This window comes from Anguilla anguilla, chromosome 3 (genome assembly GCF_013347855.1).
Source record: "Anguilla anguilla isolate fAngAng1 chromosome 3, fAngAng1.pri, whole genome shotgun sequence".
NCBI lineage: Eukaryota > Metazoa > Chordata > Actinopteri > Anguilliformes > Anguillidae > Anguilla > Anguilla anguilla.
In genome coordinates this window covers 12261747-12271916 of record NC_049203.1, presented here as the reverse complement: position 1 = coordinate 12271916, position 10170 = coordinate 12261747, and the positions used below count along the sequence as shown (strand labels likewise).

Genomic DNA, 10170 nt, shown 5'->3' with positions numbered 1-10170 from the left:
GCTTTGCTGTTTAAACCTGTTGGCTGCAGAACTGCATCGTAAGTGGAACAACTAACCCAGGCTAGATCATATAACTGAATAGCTGTTCCAGTTGCAATGCAGTTCTGTGGTCTGGACTAGGGGGTTTAAACTTGGTCAGCGTTCGGTACAGCCTACTGCAAGGCAAGGCTAACATCTACGGACAATTCTGGAGTCTAGGAACATATCTGGGAACATATCAACATGCTTCAATGTTAAGATGATAATTATAAGCACCTTAACAGCACCTGTGGATGGTGCATGCCATGCTGATTTGAAAGGCTAATCAGCCCACAAACTATAATAAACGACCAAGAGCAGCAGAGTGTGAATTTAGTGTTGATATCCATTAACGTGCAAAAATAGTCTCCAGGTTTTTTGTATACATTTTCTATTGGCCTACTCAACGTCACGTTCGTGTGTATTTTCTTCGTCGGATAGATTAATTGATCAAGTTGGGCGGGGTCTCGAAATGTCCCACGTGGGGACGGCTGGCTGGAGATGTTGGCGAGATTTCTATTATAGCTTACTGAATGCCTAACGCGATCGCTGGGTTGTAACTGGACAGTGCACAACTATCCGCTGCATACCGTGGAATTAATTTAAAAGTTTAAAGTTCCTTTATGAATAGATCGAGATTAGAACACCTGTTCGTGATGTTCTGACAGGCAAAAGGTGGAGCATGACTGTATGGATTATTTGCATACAGAGAGCAGTCCTCGCGAGTGAGTGATTTATTTTTCTTTCATTGTTTTCCCGGTAATTGTCTTTATGCCGAGGCTATGTCAATTTATGATTAAAATTTACAATGTTCGCATTACCTTAATACGATAAGACAAAATCTAATATATTTTTTAACATTAATACACCTTTTCGTGATAACTGATATAGCCTACGTTTGCAAAGTTCATATCCATTATGAACAATTATTCAATTCTTAGCCTGATATCACGACGAAAACATATAATTTTGTAGATTTTTTAGTTGTTCATTGCGATATGACTATACAGAAAGAAGCTAAACTAAGTGAAAAACAAACAACAAACAAACAATACATAAATGACGAATAAATAAAAAAAATAAAATAAAATGGATTTCCATTAGCCTTTTTCAAACCATCAGCTCAGAATATTTCTCAGGAATGTTCTGCTGGTCTTCCCTACGGAAGACAATAGCTTTTATATACTTGTCCTGAGTCCTTCTCTTGGGACAATGGGTTATGGTTCTTTTCTTAACTGACTGACAGATCATTTACCCCCACGTATAATGAAACCAACTTGTCCTTCGCCTTTTCAGTTTCTTATCAATAGGGCTGAATGGCCGTAACGGCTGTGCGCGCACCCGCGGGGTGACTCACCAGGGTATCGTTTTGTTTTGTGATAATCCTGGCACGGAAGCAACAATATTTTTCACAACTTTTAAAAATAATTTTATAAGAAAATTTTATTTTGCTCTTTATAACAACCCTTTGTGGGCTACTTGATCTCATACCCTGTTATTACTTTAGGTCTGAGTGGAGCCAGATGTCCCATGAAAACTACTGTAAGTACTACATAGATCAGGGTGCACATGGGTGCTGTGGAGGTTATCAGGACAACAGATGAAAGGGTGGGCATATCTGTGGAAAGGCATTGTAGTCACTCTGTGTGTGCGCCAGCTTTGCATGACTCGCAAGCCTGGGTCATGTGTGGTGGGTGTCGGGCATTCCAGACGCCACCAGTACTCCACAGGCACAGAGGTTTAAGGAGATTTAAACATCAAAGCCCTGTGCACAGGCATATAAAAAGAGTGTGTTTGTGTGTGCCTGTTTGTGTGCCTGTTTGTGTCAGCGTGTGTGTCGGGGGTGGGGTTGTCAATAGCAGACTAGATTGCCTGGGACTGAAATGCTGAAAATCTTTCATGAAAGGGGAGGGGTGGGTGGTCTCTTGGGGCCCCTAATTGCAACTTTTTAATTGTAACAATCTGTTAATTGTTCTTAATTAAGACATTGTTAATCTCTGCTGAGAGGTGGTTTTCCCTCTTAAGGCCGTATGTTTGAAATACCAATGTATGCTTTGAAGAATAGTTGTGACTGGTCATTTGCTTCAGATTACTATTACTGGGGAATAGTGGAACTGACTGCCCAGGGCCCATGCAGGGACGGGGTGGAAGGGTGGGGCCTTAGAAGGCCTGGACTACAAAGGGGAAGGGCGGCCACAGAGACTGCATTTGCACACAGGGCCCAGAATTGTGTGTTACACCCCTGGCAGCCAGTCTGTGCATCTGTCCCCAGTGAGACCATTAATGATTGAGCTGGTAATGCTGTGAATGTGTTCAACAGTTTAACCTGAATATAGGCGAACTTGCTTCTTTACTACAATACACTGGCAATTACTGAGACTTGGTTTTCATCAAAACAGCTAAAATATTTTATGCCACAAATGTGTAGTCTGCAGTATTTCAAAGAAAACACTGCCTTCCTTGTGAAGATCCAGGAAAATACATTTTGCATGACTGTGGATTCACCTTTGTTGTTTACATTCCTGAATTGTGTAAATGTTTTTTTTTTTTGTGCAAATTGTGAGAACAGCCAGCATTAGTTAGCATATCGGGGTTGACTTCAATGTCAAAACAAATCATGTGACAAAAACTCCAAACATGAAGGCCCCTCTCTGTGTCTCTGCCTGTCCCTGTGTGTAGCTGCAGGGTGGGGGGCTGCGACTGACTGGTCTCCGGGTGAGGGGAATCCGCAGGCCCCCCTGGTGACTCTGCACCTTCTGGCCAACCCGGGCTGTGGGGGCGAAATCCAGAGGATGACCAGAGTGGTTCTCCAGGTCGTGGTCCCGCCCCCAACCCCTCCAACGCTGGTTTGGGTGTCGGAGTGTGAGCGGCATCGAGAGGCTCCGCCCATCGAGGCCATGCCCCCGGGGCTCCTCCCTCAGCCCGCCCTGGCGGTGGTGCTGTTCCTGCGGGAGGAGGAGGAGGAGGAGGAGGAGGGCCTGGGGGAGAACAGGGCGCTGACGTTCCTGCGAGCGCACATGTCCCGCCCGCCATGGCGGTACCACCACACCGAGGGCCTGGCCCCACGCCGGCGAGGGATCCGCCCCTACCAGCCGGCGGGCCAGGACTTCTACAGTCTGGGAGGGGCGCGAGACCTGCCCCTCTGGGCAGTCCGGCAGGTGCACTACGGGCCAGAAGCGGTGCGCTACACCCTGTACTGTCGGCACGCCTCCTTCCCCCTCGCCGCCGCACTGTACGCCACCATCCTGGGCCGGGGGCCAGCCGTAGAGCGGGAGGGGTTCGCCTGCTTCGCCCTGTTCCGCCCCCGCCCCGGGTGCGAGGTTCAGCTGGCCCTCAAGCGCCTGCCCCCCGAGGCGCACCCCTCCCGCCTGCCCTCTGCCCTCTTGGAGTTCAGGGTCGACGACCTCCAGCCCCTTCGCCTACATCTGCCTCACCCCTGCACCCCTGTCGGCGCCCTCCGGTGGCAGACACGGGACCACGATGGGAACAAGATCCTGCTGCAGGTTCAAAGCACTTTTCAGTTTTTCATGAAATGGAATGTTCATGTGTATTACATTAATGCGTTTGTGTGTGTGTGTGTATCTGTATGTGTGTGTGTGTATGCGTGTGTGTGTGTGTGTATCTGTATGTGTGTGTGTGTACTTGTCTTACTCACAGGTCAGAGAGCTCTCTGCTGTGGAGTGCTGGAGCAGCCCTGTTTCCCTCCACTCCTCTCTCAGCTCCTCCAGTCCAAGCTCCCTGTCAGAGGCTTTCAGATCACACACCTGCTCTCATGACTGTGGTCAGTGCCGGACCTGTAGGTGCCAGAAAGACAGAGCCAGTGGGTCTTTGTGGGACAGCTCGTCCTCTCTGGAGGTCCTACGTGGTGTATCTTTTACCTCCTCTTCCTCGTTTTCCTCTGGTTCCCTGGGTTCCCCCTCCTCCAGTTCTGTCTCCCCCCACTTGGAGAATAACCTTCACCCACTCCCCCCATGCTCCTATAAGGCTGCCCCCCAGTCGGGCTGCCTCCCCCAGGGTCACCAGAAACTGTCCAGTCCCAGGCTTCAGAAAGGCCATAGCGCATTCAGAAGGGTGTTACCCTCGGCAACCAGCTTCCAGCCTATCCAGGAGCAAAGGGCAGCGTCCCCTTGTCTGTCGCCTGGCTACCACTCAGATGAATTCTACATTTAACCAAGAGTGGGGGTTGGAAAAAGTGCAAGAAAAAGCAAACTGTATTCTACAGAATGGAAGAACATGGGACACTTTCTGACAAAGTAATCTTTACGGCAGTTACCTAACATCACAGGCTTGTGGTACTCTGCAAGTATATAATTTGTCCATTGTGGTTCATATGCCCTCACATACTGTGGTGAGTTTGACAGAGTGAAATGACAGTTAGTCATTTTCTACAATAGTATTAAAAATAGTGTAGGTAGTCAAAATGCAATATTGCTATTAGTCGCTATTAGTAATATTGCTATTGTTGTGAAAATGAAAGTAAAACAGGGCGGTGGAATACAGTACCTCCTCAAAGTGCGTATTCCATATATACATCTTTTCTAACTTTAGAGCTGCAGAGCAAATATGGATTCATTTTTCCACTTGAATGTTCTATTGCTGGAGTACAAATGGCAGGAACAGAAGAATGCCTCATGAGGTCAAACAACACTTAATAAAATGTGTGGCTCGTGAAAGGTGCTTTTTGCTGGTTTACCTAATATTGAAGGGAAAACATTCTATAGCACGTGCCTGCCACACTTTTGGCTGCCCCCCCACCCCCGCACCCCCCCCCCCCCCCCCCCCACACACACACACACCCACCCAAAAGATTCAAGTAGATATCTGTAATTATATGTTACTACTCAACAGTCTGAACTTTACTATCCTATAGATTTATATGGCCTGTATAAAAACAATACTGCTTAAAAGAAAACTACGACCATATTTCTTTGAACCAACACCCTCAATTCCTGAAATGAAAGCATCCTGTATGAGCTGAGTGCGGGGCCCATTATATAATTGTTTACTACCCCCTGATGGTCATTTAGTGGTATTACTAAGTAAATCTAAATGTGGTATGGATGGGTTATAAGGGAACGATAAACACCATAGAAGTAAAAGCACTTTCAGCATTACCTCCAAGCTCTTTGAGTCATTTTAGAGTTTTAGGAAGCAGACTGTGGCACATGCCTAAAACTGATATGCCCCCGAGATGATTTTTAATTTTTTACTACCAATTTATATGTACTGAATTTGAAAGGAGTACATACTCCTAGCCACATAAATACACATGAACAGCTACAGTACACATACAGTAAATGTTTTTATTAACATTGCAGTAACAATAATCAGGATTATTGACTGCTAACAAAACACAATCTCCCAAAACACTTTACTCATATTCAGGGATGGTGACTGGGGCAAGTATATGCAAACACAGCGGGTTTTGTCCCTTTTGAGCTAGTAGTTTCTTCTACAGATAATGCAGTGCAGTAAACATTCTGAGAGTTTCTTTTCTTAGCTTGATGGCATCACTGATTAACTTCCTCAAAATATAATCCGCTCAGGAAGCTTCTTTTCACGTGTAATATCCTGTTTGTTTCATTGTTTTTAAACTGAACTATTCTGAAAATGTGATACCTATTTATACTTTTCATATTAATATGCTATAGGTTTTGGTTAAGTACCACCAGACCACTGTTACGAGTTCAGCCTGTTATCGCTGGTGGATATGTGAGCTCTTCTGTTTGTCCCTGCATAAAGGCAGGACCAGAACTAAGACAGAATGCAAATGTTGGCTACTCTTGCCAGGAAGCCACAAGTAGACAGGGAACTGTACTAAAATCAGGCTGTTTAGTACTGTGTTGATATGCTGTGCAGTGTACTGCATTCTTTGTGTCTTACATCTGTATATTTTATGTTGTCAGGGACTTTAGACATCTTTAAAAAGTCAGAAATAATGACGTGGAGCACATGGTTACTGCAAAGAACACAAAACGGCTGAGAAAGAAAATTTTGGAAAATGGCTCCAGTGCCATACTTATTAGGTGCTTGTACAAATGGCTGGGAAGAAAGCGGACACAGCTGTGGCTAAGCTGGAACATCCACTATAACTAACTGGCCTTTTCATGAGTAATTCTCCTCTGTTTGGAATCTACAACTGCGCATCTGCACCCATACAAGAACTGCAACTGAAGAAGAATGTACATTCATCCAATGCACTTGCCCACAACCAAGTAACTACTTGGCACACAACAGGCCACACGCTACAACAGGAGAGTTAGCGGCAGTTAGAAGATAGGGTATCTCCCGTGAACAACAGCTAGTAGCTTGTCTGTGCCTGGTGTGCAACAGCTAATGCAGCAGTAACCCTGGTTGACTTCCTACCCCTATTTGGGTAAAAGCCGATGTGTCCTGCCATAGAGGTCAACTTGTGTCACAGCCCAGACCTGAATAAGTGAAATCAAGGTGAAAGAGCCCAGCCTTCACTTATGACATGCAATATTGCCACCTCAGCCTCCTATATGCAAACATTCTTGGATAACATGTACATGTGCGCTCTAAGGCACATTCTGCCTGGCCTGAAAGAGAAGAATGGCAGGTATGGCAGGTGCTTTGTTTGTTTTTTTCGTCCACATGACTACCAACAACTTAGCTGCTGTGCCAAGCTGAGATCCCTCTGACCTTTGAACTTGAGCGGAAACTCATAAGGGTTTTAAAGGGTAAGCACCTGTTGGCCTGCTCACTGGCATAGCATGCTCATGGGTAACAGCAACAAGGGGCAGTTCAGAGCCAAGGTCTGTGCCTCTGGTGACGCAGAAGAGTGGATGTCTTTTCCCAAAGCCACGTAGCTAATCACGTGAAAATGTTTATTTGATTAAATGTTTTCATGTTTTCGGGTGGTAACAGATTCGCTGTCTCTGAATTGTTTAACTTTAATTAACTCGCTTTTGTACCCACGTAGTATAGAATACTTGTTAATTATGTCTCCTCGAGCAAAGCTAACGTTGATTTTGGGGTAGTCCTACTTATTAACTGTGCTAAGCTGCATTACATTGCATTGGCTGGCTATATTAATTAACTAGTTCAAGATGATAGCTCATAACAGCTCTAAGCCAGCAAATGTTTCATAAATGGATAGTTGGTAGTGAATACAATGATGCGAGTTAAGGCTAGACTGCAAACCCTAGACCATAAACGCTCTTTCCACAGAATAATTACTGCTAGGTCAGTGCTCGCAGCAGTTAAACAAGGGGGTGCCGGGATACGTGAGAGTCAGAAAATTGCGCCTGAGCTGTCAATGACGTCATCGGTACACGACGCACTTTTCTATTGTTACTGTCCTGCAGAATACGAACAACTTCACACTTAGCCTGCTTGTTGGAAAATAAAGATAAGTGTAAAATTGACCATAATACATCAGTAAAAAATAACAGAGTGAGGTTGTAATAATTGCATTGTGATTTTTAGAATGCTACATTAATTACATCCACAGGATTGTAGTTTTCCAGTCTCGCATGTGGGCTGTTTTTGATTGGCGGATTTTCCAAATTTGAAGACGTCCAGCATGTGCTAATGCAAACGATCATTTGGCGCCTCAGATATTCAGTGGTTATTCATAAATCTCTGATTAGAGTCTGATTTAGACATGGTACGCTATTGCATAACTTGAAGAATCTATAAATAGTAGTAACTAAATATGATCATACGCTATTATCTTAATCCACAACCTTAATTAAGTACGTAGGCTACATATATTGCTTCAAATGATATAGTTGGCTGTTGAGTGCCTCCCTAATGCCGGCGAACGGTTGACAAAAATACTATAAAAAATATGACTTAAGAAAGCAAACTGTTTTTCATACAGGGTGGAGCCCATCTCACTCTATCTTCAAGAAAATTACATTTGAATTAAATGACATTAACAAAATTAAGATTTTTTAATTCTAATCTACGCCTACTATTGATTCAGTTGCAGAATTAATTTGGAGGATACCAGTTAAATAACAATCACACACTAGCAGATGAATCCTTGTTTTTACCTGGTTGCATTGTATGTGGAAACTGAACATTTTATATAATTTTATGGCAAAAATGTTTTAGGCCCAAATTCCAGGTCTCATAGTTGAAAAAGAAAGTAACTGCTCCCCTCCAATAATTACTGAATTTAATGTGAGGGACAAAGTGATGCAAAAAGGAATCAACAGCTGAGAGGGGTGATTCATTTGTAAATTGCCAAGATTGTACAATATGGGATATTTCTCTGCTGTCTATAGCTCATTGGATTCTCTTCTCCAGAGTGTACCTTTACTGGAGAAAGATTTTGTAATCTTGTGCCCCTGCTCGCATGGTATCTCAAAATGCAAAAAGCACAAGCGATGTCAAACTGTGACCAGCAAGACAGGTTGTTGGGTTCTACTTAGAAGTAGCAAAACACACATACATATCTATGAATTCAAACCGAGAACAATTAAACACAACTTTACGTAAGGCAGGAATACTAATGTAAATTCTACTTGTCATATGTAGATGTGTTTGGAGTTTAGGACCCTTATGACCTGCTCCAAAAAAATAAAAAACTGTAATCTAACAGAGCTCTTAGAAGTTTAAATACCTGTTTAATTCTACACTAAATGGTTCTGCTGATATGCCAAATAAAGGGATTACCAAGTGTTAAACACTGTGGTGATGGTTTTTTCTTGCTCAAAGGGAGAGCAGACAAACTGTTCTCCTTATTAATTTCCCCCCCACTTTATTCAGACAAGGGAAAACAGTGAGGGTAACAGAGGTGTGATATACCCTGTACATGTACCATGCCAGGGAATGAAACCCCCAGCCACTTGGGAGGATATTTATATGGGTTATAAGAGCAGGATTCCCTACAGGCTACCCACATGGTCTTCTCGTGTGGTTATGTGGTTGTGCTGTGAATGATTGCTTGAGATCTGTGAAAATTTTACAATCAAATGCTTGAACTGATTATGAATATCAGTAGAATATGGATTTGCTGAGCTTAATAAACAAATAGATTGCGGCATGTAACTGGTGCAGACAAACATGATTGCAGAATTTCATGCCATTGTTATTTATTTAGTTAATGAAATGGACATACTATGATTTCATGTAAACATTTAACAAGGTAAATCTATAAAGCTTAGAAAACTCAGGATTAAGAGAGAAAATTCCACTTGGTGCCATCTTTTTAAAATACTTTTGATACTGTGGTTAATTTAGAACAAATTAAAATTCTACCTGCTTTGGAGGTCAACTTGGACAAATGTGTATGCTGAATAAACCATTTGCATTTTATCATTTCATATATTTTTCACAAAATGGAACTGTAACGACAATATATAGTAGTCCAAACTCTATTTTGTAAGGCATTTAATCATGCATTATATCCGTAGGCCCAACACGGACCAAAGAATGCAACAATATTTTCTTCAAAAACAATCTGCTACAGAATGGGAGGTTCTGGCTGTTACTTTTGTTTACATGTTGCTCTGAAAATGTCGGATCTGATGACTTCGTGTTCCTACCCAGAGTCGACGTGTTAAAAACTTGTACGTGCAAGTGCAAACAACACCTCGGACTCTTCCGACACAGACGGGACGGTTGGCGGTTTTCCTAAGGTTCAACTAAAACACTGACCCAGGCAGACAGTTTTGGTAGTCTCATCACAGTATTATCCCTGTTCCAAAACAGGCCGACTATTATTTAAATAAACGATGCCACACATTTTGGTCATCATTTGACATATGTAAAATAAACATAATTTCTTTACATACACGACGGTTTCCCGTCTTCCAGCAAAAGCTACAGAAAACCCGACAGGGAAGCCATGTTCCGATGTATTTCCCGTTTCGACGACGTACAGGATCGCATTCAAGCAGATGCACTAACATGGCGCTTCAAATGTGCTTGCTACAAAGAAGATAACCAGGAAGGGAGGGTTGTAGGCTGTGCGCGATTATTTTAATAACTGTACCGTGAAAACGGCTCCCCACCCCCACTAAGACAGTCACACGAAAAGAGGGGGGTTCTTTCAATATACTCCGCAAGATTGCAACACAACTCATGTTCAAGTTTCAGTGGTGGTCAAGGCTCCTTTAGTTATTTAGCATGCGCATTTTGGTGCTCTCCCATGGGCGCTCAGGACACATCTACAACACG

The 10170-nt window shown here is 43.4% G+C and overlaps 1 protein-coding gene across 1 annotated transcript; it reads left to right on the top strand.

Moving 5' to 3' along the window:
• Window positions 1-584: 584 nt before the first annotated feature.
• LOC118222548 (protein FAM124A-like) lies at window positions 585-4076 on the top strand. Its single transcript, XM_035408215.1, has 5 exons — window positions 585-743; window positions 1526-1560; window positions 2698-3521; window positions 3676-3814; window positions 4033-4076. Exons 1-5 carry the CDS (start codon window positions 709-711, stop codon window positions 4074-4076), a joined length of 1077 nt encoding a protein of 358 aa, XP_035264106.1. The 5' UTR covers window positions 585-708.
• The last annotated feature ends 6094 nt before the right edge of the window (window positions 4077-10170 follow it).